This window comes from Micromys minutus (assembly GCF_963924665.1).
Source record: "Micromys minutus genome assembly, chromosome: 16".
In the NCBI taxonomy this organism is placed as follows: Eukaryota; Metazoa; Chordata; class Mammalia; order Rodentia; family Muridae; genus Micromys; species Micromys minutus.
Window position 1 is genome coordinate 43385659 of NC_137985.1, and position 23608 is coordinate 43409266.

Sequence of the window (23608 nt, forward strand, 5' to 3'; positions counted from 1 at the left end):
ACAACAGCTGTTGAAAACATCTATCAGTCTTAACCCATCTCTGCACACTAGACTCTTCACACAACAGAAACAATCCACCGAACCTGACCAGCATTTCACAGGGATGCCGTGAGAAACAAAGCATTTGACAAAAGAAAATCTAAGTTTGTTGTTTAGCAGGATAGTAGAACTTTCCTATAACTTGTCTTAAGTTCCAATTGTGTTTCATGCCCATTGTTTACAAGCATTCACTAGGCTAAAAGTAAGTATATGCAAAAACATAAAAATATAAAACTCTACTTCACAGACATAATCTTACAGAAAGAACCAGATTCTTTTAGCACACTGCACTAACATTTCCCTTTTCTTTTGTGGTGCCTCCTGTTCTTCACAGAGCTGAGATAACAGTCTTTACAGCAAAGTGAAACTTCTAAAAGCACTAAATAGTACAGATACTCACGTTAGCAGGGAAATACAAAGACATTGGTTTCTGTGGCAGCTCCAGCAGTAACAACAATTTTAGCTGCAGACTTCCAGGCAGGCAAGAAGAACAATGAGTGGTTGAACAGATGGAATGGCAATGTCTCTGCTTTAACCTATTACCGAGTGGAGCAACAGCCAATCACAGGCCAGAAAGCTCACAATTAGTTAGTCAGGCAGATGCAAGACAACCTCAGCACCCTGCGTCAGGTTTGGAGGTTTCTAAGATAAGCAAGTTGATGTCATTCTTGGGCCGGCCCTGGGCAGCATGTGTATTAAATGAGGGGTGTGCAGCAACAATAGGCCATACAAAGCCGACTAGTAGGCAGCTGCTCCATGAGAGCAGTCATTAGGGAGCAGGCTGCCAACAAGGAACACCTGGCCTGGGCAGACTTCAGCCTTTCCTCTGTTTTTAATGCATGAAAACAAAGAAAGCAATTATATTTTAAAGTTGTAAAAGTTGCATGTTTCCAAAAAAGTTGAGGCCGTACATTAGTCTATTAGTGTTTCATCTTTCTTTGAGAGAGAGAGAATGAGGTGTGTCAAACAGCAGATGACTATTGTAGCAATCTCCTTTAACAGAACAGCTACTGGTGAAATGAGGCAGAAACTACGGCTAATCTATTTCTCTGGCTACAGTAGAAAATCTGTACTTTCAAGTTTTTGTTAGATGGGCAGTGGTGGGTGGGGTGCTCACCTTCAATCCCAGCACCTGGGAGGCAGAGGCAGGTAGATCTCTGAGTTGGAGGACAGCTGGTCTACAGAGTGGGTTCCAGGACAGCCTGGGCTACACAAAGAAACCCCGTCTTGAAAAAAGCAAAACAACAACAAAAGGTATCTGTTAGTGTGTTATAAGATAATAAAACTTAAAGAGAGCTGGTATAAATGGTATAGGCTAAGAACTACTAATTCAGGTAGAGACCAGACTTTAAAAGATATAAAACTAAAATACCCAAAAACAACTTCTCTTTTCACACGCAATGTGAAAACCTAGGGCATTTGTGAAAACCTAGGACAAGGAAGTTCTCTTTGGGACTTGTGCCCTTGTCCTTTTTATTTTCACTCAAATACAAATCCGATTTTTCTCTATTTGTAAAGTGAAAAATCTATTTCTATATAGTGTATGGAAAAATCTATATACTTAAAATGTTCATCTATCTCACTAAAAACATTCATTCACCATGCTGACTAAACACCTGATATCTACTTCCAGCATAGAGGATATAGTATGACGCTGTAGGCATCATGTCTTTGGATGTTTTCCCTCACTAGAACTTAGTATGTGTGTGTGTGTGTGTGCGCGCGCGTGTGGAGGTCCGAGGATAACTTTCTTCAGGTGATTCTCTTCTTCCACCATGTAGGACACAGTTATCAAACTCGGGTTTGGCAAGCCCCTTCACTCACTGAGCCATCTTGTTAGCCCAGTGACTGCTAGATTTTGCAGGTTGTGTTAACTTCTGAAGTGAGAGTCACTATTCTTCTGCCAAGCACTGTAGTGATGTGGCAGAAGCAGTTAAACCTCTGGTCTGAATTTATTAGCTCACTGAAAATCAAGATAAAATGTCTTCATCATCACAATTTATTGCAAATTACAAGGTCAAGTACAAAGCCTCACTTTGGGGTAAACATACGTGTATCACAGAAATAAGGGCGGTCAGAATTTATCTCTACCTCCTTCCATCCCCAGCGTCCTTTTAAAAGGTGAGGTATAAAGTATCAACTCTGAAAGCAATCAGGCCTAACTCAGAGATGATGAAAGCAGCATAAATCCATGCAAAGTCATTACTGCTCCAACCAGACTCACGTAGAAGACTGAGGACAGTATTAATGCTGAGGACTTTTTCTTTTGTTTGTGAAAGGAAACTACCTGGTATGAACAGACAGTTACACTCCCCTTAGTTTTCTCCTCTTCTCTATCACTTGCTACCATACATATTAGTTTATAGCTTTAATGCTAGAGGGGAGGAATCACAAAGAAGGAAAACTACGCAGGAGCACAGCAGGAAGCCTGAACTACAGCACTGAATTAAGCTCCCTCCCAACCCCCAAACAGCAAATAAAGGCGGTGATCTGAAAAAACTAATCAGATCCTGCTGTGTTATTTATACCCTCCCTCTCCGTTGCCAGTGTTGGATGATGTTAAGCACATTAAGACATCTGCAGGTGGAAAGGGCCCAGTCTGGCGTGTTCAGTCACACAGGCCTAGTCCACTTCCCACTGCAGGATTAACAACAGCCGGGTCAAAGCCCTAAAAGACTAATAGGACAGAGACAAAACAAAGTATCACAAAAAGGAGGCAGCAAAATCAGGCCTTGTATCCATTCTGAGGCAGGAAAGTGATACAAATGTGCCTTAAGGCTGTGTTTGGAAGCAAATCTCTTGGCCAGAGGTGTCTCAAATTGACTTTTTGTTATTTTTCCCCTAACATATTACCTTTCTCTCTAATATTTGAGCACTCATGATTCCAGCAGCTGTACCATGGAAGATTATTCTATCAAAATCCCCCAATTGTGCCCAAAAGTTACAAGATAAAATTTTAGCCAAAATTTGTTATTTCTTAGGGTATTAAAAAAATGAACTAACCACTCAAATAAAAGATAACTTATATACATAGTTTAAAAACATGAACTGGGTACTAATAGCCATATCTGAGCTTTTCTGTTACAAAGGCATGAGATCCTCCACACATGAATCTATTTTTCTGAGTGTTGTCTGAAGCCTTGAACCACAACGCTAAGAATACTGACTATATGAACTAAATACAAATTACTACATAGTATCAGTTAAAAGAAAGTCACAGAGCTGATATCACTTTTTATATGGTGATTCTAGAATGTTCTGAAGAAATATACATTCTCCTAAGTTCCTTTGCCCAGTGAAGACCAGAAAAAGGAGGTAGAGCATGAAAACTTTAACATTAGCTTATGTTTGGATCTGGCCCTGAATACAATCCAACCAAAAATATAATAAAGTATATCCTGTATTTAACATTGAATATGCGAAGAAATATGAGCTGTGACCAGAACCTTCTGGTAAGGTAAATCATCACATATAAATAATTTTGTATTAAGCAAAGCTCATAATCTAATAATATTCATATTGGCTGGCCATCAATCCACTAAGGCCACATGCAGTGGCACCTGCCCACTGTCTCAGCACGTGGGACCCGCAGGTGGGAGAACCCCAAGCTGGAGCCAGCTGGACCTACAAATCCTGCACCTCACACAGCAAAGTCAGCAGACCACAGGATGTACACTACGTTATAACGGAAACCCAATGCAAACAGCCCACTGGAACACAGTGCAGAGCTCAGATTCCAGACATCCTCCGCTCCCACTGCTTCAGTGAAGTACTTGACGGTTCTCACTGTTAGGTTAAACATGGTTGGTGGGTAGGGAAGAAGGTTAAAATAATCAAGACACATTTTCCTTTCAAGCCATTAGAAAACCAGTACTGGTCTGAAATGTAAACGAATAAAATGATTAATAAAAACAACAGTACTGTTTTATAATAAAAGCATCTTTCTAAACCCATACCAAGAATGAAATGTCAAAAATCTTTAGTATAAGACCCCTTTGCTCCTAAAAGTACCCCAATATACCAACGGTAAATAAAAGTAGGAAGAGCAAGTCGAGTAAGAAATAAGGTGCCGGGAGCACGCTGAGCTCAAGGCTGACTTGGGCTTCAGAATAGATGGAGTCTCAGAAAACAGCACAATAAGAAATAACTGATGTGAATTTTTAAAAATCTTTATCCACAGGAAAGACAAACTTTTAAAGAAAAATAAATTTTATAAAAAGCTTACAGTGGCTAATTCTATGTCAACCTGATACAGGCTATAGAGTAGTTTGTGAGAGGGGAACCTCAGTTTGAAAAAAGGCCTCCATAAGATCAGGCTGCAGGCAAGCCTGTGGGACATTTCTTACTTAAAGACTGATGCGTGTGATGTGGGGGGAAGCTCAGAACATTGTGGGTGGTGCCACCCCCAGACTAGTGGTTCTTGGTTCTGTAAGAAAGCAGGCTGGGCCAGTCCTGGAGCAAGGCAGTAAGCAGCACCCTCCTTGGCCTGTGCTTCAGCTTCTGACTCTAAGTTCCTTCCTGGTTTGAGTCCTACTTTAGCTTCCTTCAGTGGTCCTTGGCTTATATCATGTAAACAAAACAAGCCCTTTCCTCCTTAAGTTGCTTTGGTCATGCTGCTGCATCATAGCGACAGTAACCCTAAGACAAGGATCAAAAAGAAGAAAAAAAAAAAAAGAACTCAACTTTTAAACCTTCTGGAAGGCCAAAGACCAGGACAGAACTCAGGGTTTGACCTGTCAGGTTTCTGGAATGCCTTCATCTGGTGACTCTGGGATGGCTATTCAAATTCCTGAGACAGTCACACACCTGCAGTTTTGGTCACGCGCTCATCCTTTCACCCAAACTGTGTGACCAGAGGTATGTGGGGCTGTAATCGGCAGGTCTCTCAGGAGTTGCATAGAGTGGGCCGAAGGTTATTTGATGAGTTGATATTAACAGAAGCAGAAGGGAAGAAAATGGTAGGTAATAACACTAAATCAAAAGACAGCCACATTTCAGGTTAATTTTCATGTTTATAAAACAAAACTACACATGCAAAAATGTTCAGCCTTGAAAACACAACATAGGTTTGCACTCACATCTGAGCTGTGTGGTGTGTGGTGGTTCTCACCTGATTAAGGAACTCTTCCCTGCTGCAATCCATGCCTTCTAGAAACCATTCACCCTCTGACCATTTCTCAATTAAATCCTAGTTATTTTCTCTTCTCAACTCAGTTCTCCTCCTGGATATGAATACCCTCCAAGAAGGCAAAGATTACTGTCCCCTCAGGCTTAGAAGACTTGTCTCTTAATTTATCTCCTTAATCAACCCTAGGTGTCTTCCTGACAAAGTCATTTCCAATGACATCATTCTCAGGCTGAACAGATAAACAGCTTCAAATCAGGAGATGCTAATTGTCCTTGTTTTCAAGCTTCTGTCTATGATTTGGGCTTCCCCTAGCCCTACAGTCGTACTTCCTGTTTCACTTGTAGTAAAGAGAGCAAAAACAGAGGTGCAGAAGAGCTCTGCCTGACCTCATCCTTATCATCCTAAGGCAAATCCAAGGCTCACCTTTCCAGAAGATCTTTTTAATGTTTAAAGGCCCCCAACTCCTTTGAACTTCTATAGCATGAGTAGTCTAAAGTGCACTCACCTATGAACCAGATGAGCTTCCTGAGAGCACAACTACTCTCTTCAGATCCAGCGGTGTGCTTAAACACACACACACACACACACACACACACACACACACACACACACACACACACACACAGGTCCTTGCAAATTTGAATACAAAAAGGCTACTCTGTTAAAGAGTTTATCTTGTTTGACAGAGTCATGAGCATTTCTGGTTCAGCCAATACTCAAGGAAGCCCAAGACTCCAAGCCCTGCGTGCTCCTTTGGATTCGGTTATGCAGCCCCCATGGGCTGACACTTGCTGCCTCTGTCTTTTTCCTGGGGTGCAACCTACTTGATCAGTAAATCTAGGAGGAGGTCTTGTAAAGGCAAGTCCAGCTTCTTAAGCTACACAAATGTCTGTTATGCTTATGTGTTAATTAATTCCATGTGGCAAACTAATTAAAGCTGCTTGGTAAAGCAGGCTAAAAAGAATAACCCTAACTATATCATAATGAAAGGAGTTTCCATCATTAGATCAGTCTTCGAGATCTAATGAATGATGTCTACACAGCTGTCATCCACACTGTCTGAAAATCCACTAGGGTCTTAGAGAGTATCTTCCACAGACAATGGAAGAGGACTGTCTTCCCTGTGGGAGGAAATGATCCAGCGTTCTCTAATTAATTGTTTGTGGGAACTTTATATGACAAAGCTACAGTGAATCATAAAAATCCATTGTAATTTTGCTCCTTCTTGAAAGCTCTTCTAGACCTGTAACTGTTTAATACCAGCTCTACTCTGAACTGAGTATGTCCTAGGTGTCTTGCACTGGGACACTGCAAGTGTCAAAGGGTATCCTCTTCTCTTACATACAGTGTGTAGGAGGGTCAGGCAGAGGAAGTGACAAGGAAGGAACAAAGGCCAGAGAAACCACAGTGTTAAAGGGCACTGCTTCTCAAAACTTGACACTGCATTTGAATCAAACAAAAGTCTTCAAGATTCTGATTTACAAAGTCCACCTTCTAACATACTCAGAGGTTCTGAGTCCCCAGGTTGTAGGTCATACAAAGAATCTGGATTTTACTCTTTAGTGGAAACTCTATAGGGGTTTATTAGGGTTCTGACAGCTATGGTCCCTGTTCTATATGTTATCTTACAAATGTGGGCTTACTTCTTTATGCCATGCTCCACTGATCTTTCTCTATTTCTGGACCTAGCCATAAATGAACCACTGTAGGTTATAATAGGCCGGGTACACTGTATGGACAAGTCCTTTACCACCATACTTTCTGCTGTTCCCACAGTCATATCCTGGCCGTGGTTTCATGTACATTCTTCCAGATATGTGTTAGTTGTCTTGACAAAAACTTCAGCAACGGCGCTGCTGAGAACTTGCTGGGGATCCTGCAGCAGGGCTTCTGTAAGGAGCCCCACTGAGTCCACTGGTCTCTTACTCTTTCAGCAGAGGTCTTAATGGGTCATGTATTTCTCAAGAAACTTAAAGAACTTTGTTGTTTTATTTTTATTGCTGTGAATACTGAAATATAAGGGAATATTTCTTTAATACATATTTTTTGACTAGCTATTGGTAATGCCTTAGAAAAGTACTTGTTAGACATTAAACTTTATTGAACTACAACTCAACTTGTCCATTAGTGTTATTCTGAGACTCTTGAATGTTCCAGATATATGTGTGTATGCATGTATATGTGTGTGCACATATATATATACATATGTATCCCAATGTAAAAGTATCAGAGTACCTCTTCCCAACCAACTTTTATACCTGCACTGTAACTTTTAACTAGTCACATTGTAATATTAAATAACAATGTGTGTGTGTGTGCACAAGCCTATGTGCACATGCATGAGTGTGTGCTGACCCTGATATACTGTAAGAAGAATGACTGAGTTTTTAAATGCTACATATGGTATGAAAATATGATCACAAATGTGCACACGTTTGATGGGAGATTATGTTTACTGATAATTCACTAAGAGAGCAATGTGTGCATTTGTCTGTCTACTTACCCGTGTATCGACCTACCTAAGGTCTTGGGTAAATTAATCTCTCCATGCTGGGTTATCCCCAGTTGTGGAAAATAAAGGCATATAATATGGTTATTTTGAAAATTAATGAACAAACCCTTAGAATACTATTCACTGCATAATAACCAGTCAGTAAGTATTAATTATACTTCCACATCTCATGTGTGCCATACTATTTACTACCTTGCAAAAATCAGTTATAGAAATATATTTAGAAGAAAACCAGGAATGTTGGTTGTATTAAAATGAGCTGTTAAGCAGCTCAGATACTAGAGGCAAAGGTGAGGAAGGCCATGAGTTCCAGTGCCCTAGACTATATAGTGAACTCCTTCCTACCTCAGCACCAAACAGGATTCTGTGTGTTCTTAGTTTACTTTAATATAAATATGCTACGAGGTTATCTAATATACAACTGTGAGAGAAGAACTTGTCGTTTTCTGTAACTTATCCACTTGTTACACACAGGCCCCAGAATTTGCTGACTTAGAAGAGATGTGGTTATTTCATTCAACAGTATCTCTCAAAGCTATAGAAGCAGATGGAATTACTTGTTGCTATTTAGGTGCCTCTATTTCTAGAGATGATTCACTGGTTCTGTCTCTGAATACTTACTGTAAGTCCTAGGGTACAGTTAGCTGCAGCAGGAGTCTAGTAAGAAGAGGGTGAGCAAGGCCAGAATAATCTAGACACTTTCAATTTAGACTTTAAGAAAGACCATCACACCATGCTGCCTGGACCCAGACTGGTACCCAGAGAAGCTGCTTATCTTCCCTCAGCTCTTCAGCATGGTTTCAGGACCAGTGGGATTAGTACACACAGTAACGTGTAACAGTACCTGCCACACAGGAAAGGCAGAGCATATCCTTAAAAATGTTTCTAAGGGAAACTACAGTACTGAAGTAGAAATCTTGATTTACAGTATTTATTTTATATTCCCAGCAGAATAACTGTAAAGGCTTTCTCTATTAACATAGAAGAACAACATGAAGGCAACAGAGCCAAGGAATCAAACTGCTTATACTATTGACTTATGTCGAGTGGATATAACTCTAAGTTTTCTTCTTATTAATACAGAAAAAAGAACATCCTTCAGTAAAGGCCTATTTATTGTACCTTCAGAGTTCACATGCCCTATTATATTCCTTTGTTTGTGATATCATCCTTAAAACAAAAATAATCTAGGGCAATGTTTCAAGGGAAAAGGGTAGCATTTACTTTAGAAAAGCCAAAAACACAGTATATTGTTTTGTAAGATAAAACAAGATTACAATGTCACAAAAGACTCCACCTAGTGATGTTAATTAGAAAACTTTAAAAAATATGCATGAAAACTGTTGACAACCAGCAATTTAGAAGAAACACATCGATTTACAGGTGGGCAGGAACTCAGGAGGCAGTGAATGGACAAGGTGTGGTGCTCGCCTTTGATCCCAGTGCTAGGGAGGCAAAGGCAGCTGCATCTCTGTGAGTTTGAGGCCAGCATGGTATACACAGTGAGTCTCAAGGCCTAGTGAGGGACAGGGCAACTGGTGGAGAGAAGAAATGAAATCACAATTACAAGGCAATAAAACAAGTGCCCAAGAGGAAGCTAGTGTTTCCTTTAAACAGCGCCATTTCTTTCAGTTTAATGACCCAGATGGGAGATGTTTAAAGTTTCCTGTAGAATACATGACTGGAGACAGAACAGCCATCCCTTCCTACCGTATGGTCTCACTAACCTTGTCATTTCTACCCACGATGTCTCCTAAAGCAATACACCGCTGTTTGCCATACTCTTCAGTTAGCTGACTTCATAAGCCTACAAATTAACTATCGAAAAGTTAAAGTCATAATGATCCCCCAGATATTACCACTGGATAAAACCATACATTTAAAAATATCCCTAATGAATCATCTGGTCTTGCAAGAAATCAAACAATGATTTAAAAGTTTATCTTACTGATAGTCATTTAACTGAAATTTAGAACATATAAATTATGTTACCTAGTTAGTTAAACTTTATTGCCAGTCTGGACAAGTGATGGTTTTAAAGTAATAAGTGAGAAAATAACAAAGGGCAAGATTAGCAATTCACAGCCAATGGGGCTTTAAGCCCGTGTCCAATAGACTCACCAATTCACTAATTTGCATGCCTGCCAGGAGACATGCTAAGTGACTGAGACAGTTACAAAGGGGAACATAGCTGCTATAACTCTCCAAAGTCTTTTTTTATTCTCCCCCCTCACTCCCTGTGGGGTTTGTGTGTGTGTGTGTGTGTGTGTGTGTAGAGAGAAAGAGAGAGAGAACTAGTTTAGCTCAGTCTTTTGAAAGAAATTTGAACCTGTAATGTAAAAAATTAAAGGGTATTTCTTTTTCTTTCTTTTTAAAAAAATGTGAGTACACTGTCTTCATACCCACCAGAAGAGGGCATCAGATCCCATCACAGATGGTTGTGAGTCACCATGTGGTTTCTGGGACTTGAACTCAGGACCTCTGGAAGAGTCTTAACTGCTGAGCCATCTCTCCAGCCCCTGCTAACTCTATTTCTTTCTCTTCCATTGGGTTTGGTAAACAGTGGCTATGGCTATAGGAAACAATGATTTAATACATGGGTGTGTCTGTATGGAACCAGCATTTCTAAGGTAACTGCGAATTTCACTTTAAAGAGACAATGATGTAACAAGTTGAGTAAGGGACGATTACATATTGAACATATAGTCACTTACATAACATTCTAATCACTTTATCGACTGATTCATCAAGTATGCTTTCATGGCATGTAATTTCTTATTTGGGGTATTCTATTAGCACTCAAACGTGTTGCATTTTGCAGCATTTCTGATTTCAAATTCTGGGGTGCCCATATTACCCAATTACTTTTAGTGAGAAGCTGTTTCTAATATGACAGCTAGGGGCTTCTGTAGCTCAGTGTGAGCCACCAGTCCTTCCCAGAAGTCCTATTACACAACCACAGCCCAACAGCTGCTACTATCACCATTTTACAGACTGGAAAACTGAGCCTTCAGGAAGTGAAGATGAAATGCAGCCCAGATCCCGCACACGCCAGGCAGCAGCACGACAGGAGCTCAGCCTGGTCTCCTGACTGTGAATCTGCTCCTGCGCAGATTCCACTCATGTCCAGCAAATCAGCCAGACTGTGCACAACACTGCCAGGCACATAGAAATGGGCATTCAGATCTGTGCACAGTGCACCTTCTCTAGAGGTCAGCTGCCGTGAGCACATGTCAGACAGTGTGTTTAAAATATGGGCTGGAGAGATGCCTCAGTAGCTGGAAGACTGAGCTGAGTCTCAAGCGCTCAGTTCTGGTGACTTACAAGTGCCTCCAACTCCAGCTCCAGGGTGTCTGGCATTTCTTCTGCTCTCTGAAGACACCTGTACACTTGTGTGCACACACTCAAATAAGCGCACATGATTTTAAAATGACAAAAATAAAAACGAAATTCATAATGAATGCATAGAGCTCTCTACAGAGACACTTGTCCCTCAATTGTTTATTATGGGAATTTTATTTTTTATAGAAATCTATGTGTCCAGAAATGTGTCCATTTCTTTTAGGCTTTCCTAGTTGCTAGCATGCAGTTTTTTGCAACAAGCCCAAGTAATCTCTTTTTGTTCATGATATCAGTTTTAATGTTTCTTTTTCATTTCTAATCTTATTTGAGTCTTTTTAAAAATTAAATTGTAATGTTTGAACATGTTCAATGTCATCCATGTAGTAAAAACAATCCCTTAAAGAAATATGAAGAGCAGAAACTATAATGTGCATACATTCTTAAAAGATGTGCTTACAGTGATTAAAGAAATTTTAAAGTAAAATAAAGGAACATAGCATTTTAAGTTATCTTTAGGTGAGAAGTATAGATGTTTTTATTATTATTTTACACCTTTTCTGTCTTACAAATGTGATAAAATATGCCAAAATACCACACTGCAATTTTAATTTTAAAAGACAGGCTGAAGCAGTAAAAAAAAAAGAATTGATATAGCATTTAGAAAATACTAGTTCATTGAGTCCTCCGTGTGGACCAACTTTCAACTTATGATCTCTGGGCTACTCCAGACACATATTTTGTCTTAGCAAACCCAGGAATATTTCATCTATAAAGACCATGTGCTGTAATTTCCAGTTGTTTATAGCTGTACTAGTCATCTTACAATTGTAACTAAGTAATGCCTAAGATCAACTCAGTCAGGCCAAAGAAATGACACGGGTATTTAAAAAGGGTAAGCTCCAATGAGACGGCTTTCAGTTATATGAGCAAACCATTTAATGGAAGTGTATGAGATAACTAAAATAAATTGTGAAGTAAACGCCAAGATATGAAACATACTAAATCTCAGAAGAGGATAAAGTGAAGCCTACATAATTTTGAATAGGAAATGAGTACCGATGACTAAGAATAAAAAACTAATTTTAGCTTCATCCTAAAAGACAGAAAGTAATAGATTCAAAGGATTTTTGAAAAAAGCTAAAAATATAAGCTTACAAATTTGTAACCATAAAAGCTTGGTTTTACAGAAGTTTTACATCTGGCGACTTCCATTCCTCCCAATACAACTAAAAGTAAAAAGCCTCTTGTCCAATCAAACCAATGATACTGTTGAGTATGTTTTAATGTGTCTAACAGTATGTGTGTGTGTGTGTGTGTGTGTGTGTGTGTGTGTGAGAGAGAGAGAGAGAGAGAGAGAGAGAGAGAGAGAGACAGACAGACAGACAGACAGACAGAGATTGATTGATTGATTAGTGCTTGTGGAGGTCAGAGGACAACCTGTGAGAGAGAATTTTCTCCCTCCACTCTGTGGGTTCTAGATTTTGGACATCAGGCTTGGAAGCAAGCGCCTTTGCACACTGAGCATCTTACCAGCCCTCATTGACTATTTTGACCCAGTAAAAGCAAGGCTACAAAGTAGACAGTGTTTGATGGGTAGGAACAGAAATTAAGTTACGATTCTTTAGGATGAGTCCCAGAAATGAGAGGACTAGGGCTAGCTGATGTCAGAGGCCTCATATACCTTTTCCATATAATACAAACCCTCATTCTTCAACCTATATATCTTAACCTCCTCTACCAGATGTGTCCAAACTTCTGACACAGGAACAAACAGCATTTTTGCAGAACTTGAAAACTACACAACAGAATTACCAAAACAAATGAACAAAACTCCTCATATTTGAAGCAAGTCTACAGTGTTGTGTTGGGCTCCATTCTTAGCCATCCTGGGTCTCATATGAGGAGCAGGCTGCACACACCCCAGTCACTGACTTTCTAGGTACAAGGCTGGCTTGCTATCATCTAGTTTCACAAAGCAGAGCTGATATCATCTGCAAATTAGAGAAAGTGAGTGGCAGTGTCAAAAGAAGTAGCTACTGACAGAGAAGACCCTGTCACTTACGTCAACATAAAAACTCCTGGCATTTCCCACACCTCACACAAACAGCACTCTGCAGAGCTATGTAAGTCTCAGTCAGCTGGACCATCAATCTACACATGCACATTACAGTGCTCACGGGAGGCCACGTGACAGCCTGTGAGAGCTCAATCTCTCCTTCCACCTTGTTGGTCCTATCAATCAAATCCAGATCTTTAGGCTTGGCAGCAATCTTACCAGCCCAACTGTCAAAGATTTTAAAAGTTAATTTTTAATCAATGCATGATGAAATCAACCTTCTTATTTGTTTGTTTGTTTTTTGAGACTGTCACGTTGGCCTCGAACTCAGAGATGTACCTGCCTCTGCCTCCTGAGTGCTGGGATTAAAGGTGAGCACCCACTACTGCCCAGCAACCTTCTTACTCTTTGCTAATGGGTTTACATATCAATTCAACCCGTGGTTAAAAAAAAATGCATTCTTTTCCATCACAATGTTTAGAAACACATTCTTAAACCATGGACACAAAACAAGGTTTCACTGAGATAGTCAATAAAGTATTATGATATTGATATCAGGAAACACAAATGCCTGAGAGCAGGAGGATGATTACATAAAATAACATTGCTCAAGAGAAAATATGTGAAGGACAGTCAATACCATAAGTAAATCCTTGCTGCACATTATTCTAGGGACCAGAGGGAGGCATTCAACTCTTTAAACAATATAACTCCACAATGTGGCTCCAGTGGTCTGTCTTCTTAAAAATGAACTCCCTAAAAGGATGATGCCACTGTACTGTTCCACCTTAACAGTAAGGGAGAGTCTAGTACTATCACAGCAGGGATGCATCATGGCCACCTTTATACCCTCACCCCTGCTAACTGGAGAGGAACTGCTTGCTGTAGGTCTATGAGGCTTATCAGTACTTAAAACACACTTAGCTTTTCTGCAATGTTTGGTACAGTGCAGGTCAAACTCCAGGATCTCAACAGTTAAAGACTAAACCTGGAATCTTCCTTCAAGAAATGTTAATTATTCACTTGTTTATAACTTTTCTTCTTAGTACAAACCATACCATATGACTGCCACATGCCACAGACACTGGCCTGCCCACTTGGCTTTCCAGCCAGAGTCCTAGGACACGACTCTCCCTCAATTTTATCTACTTGAACCTAATTTGGAAGCTTTACGTGGGATCTGAACTTTTCACTTCTTCATTCACAGTGCTTAAGAGATTCCCATTAAGCATTGTGTTCCCTCCGTCAGTAAGAAGTCCTCCAGAGGTTAGGGTTCTTACTCTACACCTAAATAATTATTTAACAATGAAACAGAAGTATACCGATTTTAAATGAGCAGTAACTGGCAGACCAGTTTATAATTTTACATTCTAACATTGAAAACATTTTTAAAACAATTCAATCATCAGCTTGTTTCTTTAAAACTTCGAATAGAATGCGAAAGAATTGCAACTCTTCTAGACTTAGAGAGCAAATCAGCAGGCATATACTGACAGCAACATGTTTAGAAGATACAGTAGTTAAATGAAAGAACCATGGAACTCCGCTAGAAGAACAAGGTAATTCAATTTTGGAATTAGGAAAAAAAAGTTCTAAAGATAATTTTATATTAACCACTTGGGGTCCAATTTGGCAGTTCCAACCCATTAAGATGTCTCCAGAGAGGCCCCAAATATGAAACTGGATATTTTTATTGTGATTGTTTAAAAATATGGTAAAAGGAAGTGAAAAATAAAAGCCCCCCCAGCACATAAATATTCCAAGTTTCTACTTTCCATTACACCAAAATAGTTCCATTAGACTTTCATTATTAAATAGAGGTTAAAAAAATATTGGTCTCTTTGTTGTTATTCACTTGGGTCATGGGATACAAATCAGTGTTTGAGACCCTAGCACACAGTAGATCCCAATTTCAACCCCAAATATCAAAGAGAAAAGAAAATGCTCATTTTGTTTATAATGTTTCCTTTTTTGTTGTATTGTTTTGTTGCTTATCTGGGACAAGGATGCAAACGCTATAGCTCTGACTAACCTAGAACTTGCTCTATAGACCAAGCTGGCCTTAGAACTCAAGAGATCTGCCTGCTTCTGTCTCCCAAACGTTGGGACTAGAGTCGTTTACTCTTCTAAATGGTCAGATATTGGAAGAACTGCAACTTATTTTGAAAGTAAAAGTGGTTCCTCAAGAAAAAAAAATTCAAATATTTCAAGTCAGGAATTCATATTCATCCAAACAGGTTGTTTTGCTGTCTTTATGGTACCTTCAAGTGGATAGATTTACGATGCTTTAGTGAAGGAGATGTCTGAAAAGTACACGGGCTGGGCTTAGGCCATCTACTCAGAAGTCAGAGACTACCAAGATTGAAGAAATAAGCAAAATCAATTAATTACACACGTTAAGAGACTAAATAAACTTAGGTTATACCCCTGTACCCATGATTTTGTTTGATACATCTTTCTACCCAGCCCTGGTTAGCCTTGAACTTAGGATCCTGTTCCATTAGCTGAGTGCTGGGATCACAGGCATGTGTCACTGCTTCTAGCTGCAGTCTTTTAAAATAGGTCTTGGAAAGTCAAAATTAAAAAAAACAAAAACAAAAAACCGAGGTGCTTTTTTTTATATTTGAAAAAATACCTGGTTTCTGTTTATATTTGAAGTAGAGACGAAAAATCTCAATAAGGAAATGAATGAAGAACTGTACAACTTTCTCAGATTTCTAAATATACAACGCTTAGGTCTAATTATCTTTTCATCTATTCTAAGGCGGTCTTTAAAAAAAAAAAAAAAAAACTGAATCAATAAGTGCCTGATGGAGCTGGAGATCCTCCAAGACAGTCCTGCAACCAATAGGAGAACTTTCCCTAAATGTAGATTCCAGCTTCGGTCTCTTTATCACAAAACTGAGAACACAAACCCCCAGTGTTAACGGATACCCAAAGCAGCAGGAGACCCAGTTAGAGTAATCAGTGCTTGGAAGCAACCGCTGTTTGTAAGGATTTTTAAGGGACAATAAAGGATAAAACGGTGTAGGGAGGAAAAAGCGGGATTCACGTCTCCAAGTTCAGTAACACCTTGTCGCTCGCTCGCAGGGAGTTAAAAAGAAGCCCAGCTGAAATGGGCGCGGGCTTTGGGCAGGAGGCTGAGGACGGGGACCAGGCGAAGGGCGAAAGGTTGGTTTCCTTAGGACTCGCCAGAGGACGGGTGGAGGGATGGCTAATGAAAGCGAATGGCGGGGGGTGGGGGGAGGTGGATGGAGATGCCGGGTGATGCCTCACCCCACGAGCGCGCGAGGGTCCGAGCGGCAGGATCACGGCCGTGGGTCCGTTTCCCTCGGCGGCGCCCGGTCCCGCCTCCATGTTCGCTGGCCCTGGCCCTCGAGCGGGCGGGAGCTGCTGGCCCGGCGTTCTAGGCCGCCGGGCCCGGCCTCCCCTCGTCCAATTCCCCACGGGGCTGGTGCCGCCCGCGGGCAGGATGCGCTCGGCTTTCCCGCTCCGCGTTCCCGGGAGGCGGGCGCTGCGCCACTCGACCTCGGGGGGTCGGGTCGGAGCCGCCTGGGCCTGGAGTTCCCTGAGCGCGGCCGCTCCGGCCCCGGCGGATCCTGAGCTCGGCGCTCGGGCGCGGCCTCCCCTGCCCCGCGGGCCTCCCGCGCCAGTCGCTCTGGAGCACGCCGCCCTGAGGGCGGCGAGGAGAGGCTAGCGCGGCCACCCGGCCCTCCTCACACCCCGCGGGCCTCCGCGCCACCCACCTGCAATGTCTTCTCCGCAGCCATCACGGCATGCTCTGGAAGCCGGGCCGGCCCCGGGCCCCCTCCGCCAGGCGGCCGCCTCTCCCCTCAGCGCCGGGCCGCCGCGGCCGCCGCTAGGGCTCGGGCCGAGCGGGACGCTCCCCCATGCCGCCGGCCCGCACGCACGCCCGGCGGACCGCACGCCAGGGCCGCGGCTCTCAGGCGTCCCGGGGCTCCGCCGCCCTCCGCCGCGCTCCTCGCTCGCCCGCTCGCTCGCCCGCCTGCCCGCCCCGAGCCGCTGCAGCCGCTGCAGCCACTGCGTGCCGCGTTCCTCCCCTCCGCTCTCTTGACTTCCTTCGCCGCCACTGGAGCGGAGCTTGGCAAACCAGCACCTGCTGCTGGAGAACGCCGAGAACTGAAACAGGAAACCCGAAGCCAGGGGGGGAAACCCGGGAGGCGTGGGGAGGGGTGAGGGGAGCTGCTGGAACCTGTCGGGCTCTCTACCCGAGCCTCCTCCCTGCCCGTGCATTCCCCTCCCGGGCCCAACCCTAGGGTCCCTAGTCCTCTCATTAACATCAACTCCGGTCCCCAGCCTAGCCCCCATGGCGCCTCTTGTGCTGGCCACAGCATCTCCACCTTGCACCAGCCCAGATCATGCCCTGGGCAATCAAGGAAATCGACGCGTTGCTTTCTCAGGGCATGTTACTTGTTTGTTGAGTTAGTATTAATAACGTGAAATGGGGTGGGGTGGGGAGGTGAGGGCAAGCAAAACACCACACCCTGCGTAATAAAGACCACTAAGGGAATTTAAACAAATAAAGCGATAGGGAATTCACCCTTTGGTTTCCTTCAGCTAGGAAACCGGCTTTGCTGGAAATGGCAATCAATGTGAGAACTGAGGTTAAACCCAAGATGAACGCAGATCTCTTTAGGTTGGGAGCAGGCAGCCCTGTGCACCGGGGTGGACACCGGTGAATAGCCCTGAGTGCTGAGCTTTCCTGTCTCAGAGAAGTGAACTACACCTAGAGCAATCTAAATCAACTTCTCCGAAATGCCCCCACTGCCTTACTCACCTGCTACAGAAATGTTACCAGAGTTTGACTTCTTGCCCTTGCAGGCTGCATCTAATCCTGAAACGCGGGGGGGCGGGGGGGGGGAGGTAATGGTCCATATGCCATCCATCAGTAGTAGTTTACTTGTCTCGTGAAAAATGCCACCACAGCCAGGTGAGCTAGCTATTAGAATCCACCTTACTGCCAGACTATCGAAGTTCTAAAATTTGATACAGCTTAGATGAGAAGAAAGATCCCTATGTGTTTGTCTCAGGACTGGCCTGTGACGCCTTGGGTCACACGGTTCACCTTTAGTAGAATTGTTTCTGGCCTTTCTGAATTGTTTTCAATGGGACGTAGATCATTTAAGCCCGGATCTCTGGCGACTCAATGTTCTAGCATTCATGGTGTTTACTGAAGCTCAAACTGTATAGTATAATGTTTCTTTTCCCTTTTACAAAGCCGAAACCCGCCTTCATGGCTCTATTGAGCAGCACCGCTATCCCCATGACATCTATTTTACACGTTTAAGCACCGAGGAGGTCCCAGCCGAAAGCATCCTTCACGTGATGCCCATGGACACTCTCAGCCTAAGAGAGCAGAGTGTCACACTTAGCCTATTCGCTACTTTTGGCAGACCAATTTTGGGGCCTATTCAATAAGATTGCAGACAGGAGGTTGGCATCTGTGGACCACAGTTTTAGTATCACATTGGAGACCCCAGGAAGACTAGCAATCTGCTCTCTACAGCAGGTCATTTTTTTTTTTTTTTTTTTTTTTTTTTTTGGCAAGAAGGATAGACTACTCTGGGAAAGCCGCCCCTGAACACTGCGCCAAACCTACCGATCTCTGGAGCAGGACTAAGCGAGAGGCAGGGACTTAGCAAGAATTTGGCTGGCAGACAACAGTAAGTAGCAGCCTTATGACATGACTTAAGTGACTCCAGGAGGTTTCTCCATTCTACTGTGCACTGCCCACACAGCCTTCTTATCCTGCAGTTGGCTCCGCCAAGTTCCAGTGAATGTGGATGGAGCATAGCAAATTTTGAAGCTCGAAAGGCAGAACAAACCTGAACTAATGATGTAGACAGCAAGGTGAGAGAGGGAAGGAAGACACGTGTTGTTGTTAAGAGTAAACTGAAGAGGCCTCGTATACATCTGGGTATACACTCAGTAGAGAGATGGGATTGAGTTGGGGGTGGGGGACAAGCAGTCACCAGAGTATAGGATGAAAGAAAGGCAAAGGGCAGGAGGGAAGGAACATTGTCTAAAATCCAGAATTATTCTGTTTTAAATGTGCAGTTGAGAGAAAACCAGGCTCTGTATATAGGAATGTCAGATGTTATCTATGGGACATAGTTTAATAGACTCATATGCTAATGAATAAAAAAAATGGAAATTTAACATGGTCTCCATTACAAAGTTATCAGGTAAGGCTGTTCATTTCTGTTTGTTTGTTTGTAAAAAGCAGCATTGAAGAAAATATCCTAATAAAAATAAAATGCTTCTATGGCTCTGAGTTACATGGGCTTCCTGCCGTCCCATATTCATCACTCCCTTTACCCCCAGCTGTACTCCTGGTAAGGGAAGAGAAGTATACGGGAAGATTTTCTCAGGTGTAGAGGAAGTTCTAATGTTGAAATAAAACATCATTTAATCTGAGCTTGTCCTTTTGGTGAGGTTGGGGATCAAATCCTGCTTGTCTAGTAGTAAACCTTCCCCGGGCGTTCGGCAAGTCTGGAACCCTTCTGCTATCTGAGGAGCGAATCTGTATTTTAGTTATGAGTTCAAGTCTGGACCTGGAATTGCAACACGGAATTGAAATAGATCTCGGGACAGCCTTATGAGTTTGAAAAGAACCTTCTCGAAAGAACTGATAGGGGAGGACGGTGGTGAGAGCCGTACTCCTCCCTAAAGTATGATCTCAGACAGACTAGCACATTCCTAGATTGGTGCTTGAATCATAAAAGGTGCAGTTTTAGATGCCCGTCCCACCCCACCGTGGCTTGCCTTCGTCAAGAATTTCCGGTGCCCTCTCCCTTACATAACAGTGCCAGAAGCTTCTAACAGTTTCATGTTGAAAACTGTCACATACTCCTGGCAAACGCCTCTACTGTACTCAGAGGTTTCTTAGTAGTGTCTGTGGGGCTTTTCTTATGGATCTATAGCAACACTTGGGGTTGCAGGAGCTGTCTTTTGCCTCCTCCATTTCTGCCAAAATTCTTACCTTAGCCGAACTGAGGTCAGTAGTTCCTTCAGTGTGGCTTCCTCTTCGGGTCTTGAGCCAACAATCCTTTTCTCTAGCTGACAGGCTTAGTTTGAAGCTTCTATATCCTTTAGAAAATTCTGTAATTCCAACAACCTATAAATAAAACCTAGCTGCATTCACCCTCATTGCTCCAGGAAACCTACTAAGCGCATGCCCTGTGTAAGTCTCTCAGGGGTATACAGCATACTCTCGGCCAGTGGGTCTCAAGGCGTGGCTACAGCTATTATTAATGCTGCATTCTTAGGGAAGGAAACTAGGAGACATGAGATAGGTGTTGCTGACCAATCCCAGGACTTCATTTTTCTGATGGGTAACCACAAGGTTGCATAGCAGCTGTTTGACTATTTCCTCTGGCGTTTGACGGAGCCCATCAAGGAAAGCCACTGAGGAGCCACAGGAGTAAAGTTTTTGGTACGCCAGTGCCGTAGCCATGTGCCGGTTTTCTCTGTGAGCCTGGAATGGCAGCATCAGCTTTTTACCATGTGTGGCAAACACGGCGGATCTGAGAACAGTGGAAGTTCACCCCCCTGCAGTTTACACTGCTCACAACTTTGTAAAGGTTTTCTTTCCAGATGGGATTTCAGGTGAATGAAAACACCTTCCTCGCCTCTGCAGTCACCTGCTATCCTCCGAGTAGGAAACCCGCTCTTAGAACTGTAAAGATGCAAAGTCTAGCTAGCTGGAATCGGTTAGCCTCAAAGGGTCCTGTTGAATGATCACTGACTAGCAGTATTTGTAAATATAAAAACAAAACAGTCAAAAATAAAATAGAGTCGGCTTAAATGCACACGGATGGGAGACTATTGAAATTAACATGTTTCCCATCCATTGGTCCAATATGCAGCTGTCCAAGAGTAGAGTTGCTCTATGTCTACGGAATGAACTTCAAGGTGTGGCGCTTGCTAAAAGGGGTGGTAGAGAGTGCTTAGCTTTTGTGTAAGGGGGAAAAAAAACTATGATTTGCATAAGCATGTGCTAGCTCTGATGAACTCGAAACAGGTTGGAGACACTGCTTACCATGGATGGCAGGGCTGAAGAGCTGCAAGGAAAGGGTTGAAGACAGAGTTTGTTGTTCCGAGTACTTACAGCTTCTGACTTTTAAGTTGTATGTGTAAATTCACCGTTCCAAAAAAAAAAAAAAAAAAAAAAAAAAAAAAAAAAAAAAAAAACACTATTTAAGGCAACGTTTATTGCTAAAGTATCTTTTTGCTGAGACGTTTCTGTTGAATTCCATAAATAGTCAGGTGTTTTTAAAGTAATAGAAATAATTCCAACTTTACACGTGGTTGGTGGGAATGCAAATTAGAATAGCCACTGTGGCAATCAAGGTTCCTCAAAAAAAAAAAAAAAAAAAAAAAAACTAAAAGTAGAACTGCTATATGACTTATTTAACCACCCAAAGAAATGAAGTCAGCACACTATAGAAATACTGATATACCTGCAGAATTAGCCTAGGTGAAATCAATAGATGAAATGAAATGGGTAAAAAATATGCTGTACCCATAATGGAGTATTAACTCACACAAAGTGAAGAACAAATCATATTATTTGTAGAGAATAAATGGAACGCAAGATCACTAAGTCAAACAAAACAAGGCAGACTTAAAAAGACATATATTGAATTTTTCTCTTATATGCTGAAACAAGTTTGGGGGGGAAGAGGAAGAGAGAGATTGATTGGTTGAAGAAGAAGAAGAACTATTTGGGGAGAAGAAGACTGGTGGGAATAGGCAAGGGGTTAACAAGAGAGGAAATTGGTAAGATCAAAGTACATTATATGCATGTATGAATAGAGCATAACGGAACCACGTGGTTGGTACAATTAATATAGATTAGTTAAAATTAAAAAAAAAAAGAAACTGTTCTCAGTGGCGAGGATGAGGAAGTGAAGGAAGTCCTGTGAGCTGCACGTGTGGAGTCTGGGGCTTCCCAACAAGGGAAAGATTTCCATGATCATGTGGAAGGGGAGAGCCCAAGATTGCTTAAGGATTCCCAGACAGAATTAATGCATTAGTCACAGCGCTTACAACTTAGTTGCTAAAACTCTAACCTCAGATTCCATGAGGTTTTCTGAAAGGAACTACTTTAGTTAAGGGAAACATTTGGGGGATGTTCTCACAGCCAGAGACTGGGAGGGAGTGTTTATATAAGCCGGAGTGGTCTCTTGGCAAGTCAGATATAGGTACCAGCAGACTGAACATGTGTGGGCTTCCATAGTGCTCAGTCCTAATGCCAGAACCCTGTCTGCTCGTGCTTTTGGCTTTTGGTGTCACTATGGAAGTGTCACTTCTCGGTCTTACTCCCCAAAGGTCTTCAACCCTTTGTCACAGTAGGAATGTGGCAACCGATTTGGCTCTAGGTAGTTGGACACCCCAATATTCCAATCTGTGGCTATTTGTTTCTCTTTGATCTGTTAGAAGGTAGTGGAGGTGTGCCCATAGGAGCTAGGGCTCAGGATGGCAGCCTTAAAAGAGAGGCCAAGGTAAAAAAAAAAAAAAAAAAAAAAAAAAAAAAAAAAAAAAAAAAAAAAATTCAAATCCTGAACTGAGTGGGAGATCAGAAGAGTCGTCAAACGTGGGGAGAGGGGGAGTTAACTATTGAAATATCAGGGACGGTATAGGTATGAAGAAGAAGGGGGGAGAGGAGGAGGAAGAAGAAGAGGAGGAGGAAGAGGCATGGGGTGGGGGGGGAGAAAGAAAATGAAAAGGATGCCTATCAGCTAGCAGATAAGTAAAAAGAAACTGTCTTATAAACAAGCAACCAAGAGTGCAGCAAGAAATAAGGAGTCAGCCTTGTAATGAGGCTGCAGTGTCAGGAAGCACAGGATTATCATCAGTGGAACATATTGGCTGCTGAGTCACTGTGGGACAGGGAGACTTCTGTGGTGGTGGGGGTGGATCCAGTCACCCTGACTTAGGGTCCAGGTTGGCTTCAGAGTCTAAGAGTGTGGGAAGATGAGTAAGCTTGGGACTAATGTTGGACAGCTATGGGGGAAACAGTCTAGATGGTTCTGAGTGCCCACTTTCAACCTCTGCGTAGAAGTCAGTGGGAAATTTACACTGTCAGTTACTTCAGTCTGAGCACTGAAATTCCAGGAGCTACCTGGGAAAAAGAGTCTAGAAACCAGGTACAGTGATCTATATCCCACCAACACTCAGGAAACAGAGACCACAGGATTTCTGGTTCAAGACCAGCCTGGGCTACTTATCGAGATACTGTCCCAAAAAGTAAAACTCTCCAGGAATCAGAGAGGAAGACTCCAGCCAGGCAGAAGATGCTAATCTCACCTTAATCAGTCTAGTAAGCATGTGCCACAGCCCTAGGCTGGAAATGATTCCTGTTAAAAAGGGATAAACATGTTGAAGATATCTTGTGAATTAATAATCTTTGTCAGTCCCAGGTCAGGGATTGGGTGCTGTGATCTCAGAAGACCTTTGCTATCTGCCCTTTCTATATAACCACTGAGCGCTCAGAGTTAGGCACAGG

At 42.5% G+C, this 23608-nt stretch overlaps 1 protein-coding gene across 1 annotated transcript in view; it reads right to left on the reverse strand.

Moving 5' to 3' along the window:
• ZC3H12C (zinc finger CCCH-type containing 12C) overlaps window positions 1-17080 on the reverse strand; it is a 47681-nt gene extending 30601 nt beyond the window's left edge. Inside the window, exon 1 of the mRNA XM_080930324.1 lies at window positions 16824-17080. Within this exon, the coding sequence (XP_080786450.1) occupies window positions 16824-16847 (24 nt within the window). The 5' untranslated portion in view covers window positions 16848-17080. The remainder of the gene's footprint in view (window positions 1-16823) is intronic.
• Between the last annotated feature and the right edge of the window lie 6528 nt (window positions 17081-23608).